We start from the raw sequence: 598 nt of genomic DNA on the forward strand, positions 1-598 counted from the left end.
TACCCTAGAACTTAAATTAAAAAAAAAAAAAAATCTACTTCTTTTTATTGGAACACAATGGAAAAAGATCTCAGAAGTTATGGATAGGTCTTACTAATTAGAAAAATATCTTTCTCTGATAGAATATAACATTTTTAGCTGCATTAAATGAACTTACTTTTCTTCATTAGCCTCTGAAGACGCCCCATCCATTTTTGAAGAAAACTTTTCTGTAACAAATATACAATATCAGAAAAGGTGAGGAAAAAGGAAAAGCAACTACAATCTAAGAAGAGATTAAGAGTACACAGTTGGTGACTTCAGGGTTACTTTCTGAGGGAAGACCAAAGATGGGAAGGAAAGGCCAGGCACAGTGGTTTATGCCTGTAATCCAGCACTTTGGGAGGCCGAGGCGGGTGAATCACCTGAGGTCGCGAGTTTGAGACCAGCCTCACCAACGTGTAGAAACCCCATCTCCACTAAAACACAAAATTAGCCAGGCATGGTGGCGCATGCCTGTAATCCCAGCTATTCGGGAGGCTGAGGTAAGAGAATCACTTGGATGCAGGAGACAGAGGTTGCGGTGAGCTGAGATCGCTCCATTGTACTCCAGCCTGGG

The 598-nt window shown here is 41.5% G+C and overlaps 1 protein-coding gene across 1 annotated transcript in view; it reads right to left on the reverse strand.

Annotated features, from left to right (window-relative positions):
* The window catches only part of KNL1 (kinetochore scaffold 1), a 73,762-nt gene that overhangs the window by 64,731 nt on the left and 8,433 nt on the right, over positions 1–598 (reverse strand). Inside the window, exon 2 of the mRNA XM_026456349.2 lies at positions 158–209. Coding sequence (XP_026312134.1) covers positions 158–192 — 35 coding nt within the window. The 5' untranslated portion in view covers positions 193–209. The remainder of the gene's footprint in view (positions 1–157; positions 210–598) is intronic.

Source organism: Piliocolobus tephrosceles, chromosome 6 (assembly GCF_002776525.5).
Source record: "Piliocolobus tephrosceles isolate RC106 chromosome 6, ASM277652v3, whole genome shotgun sequence".
NCBI classification, from domain to species: domain Eukaryota; kingdom Metazoa; phylum Chordata; class Mammalia; order Primates; family Cercopithecidae; genus Piliocolobus; species Piliocolobus tephrosceles.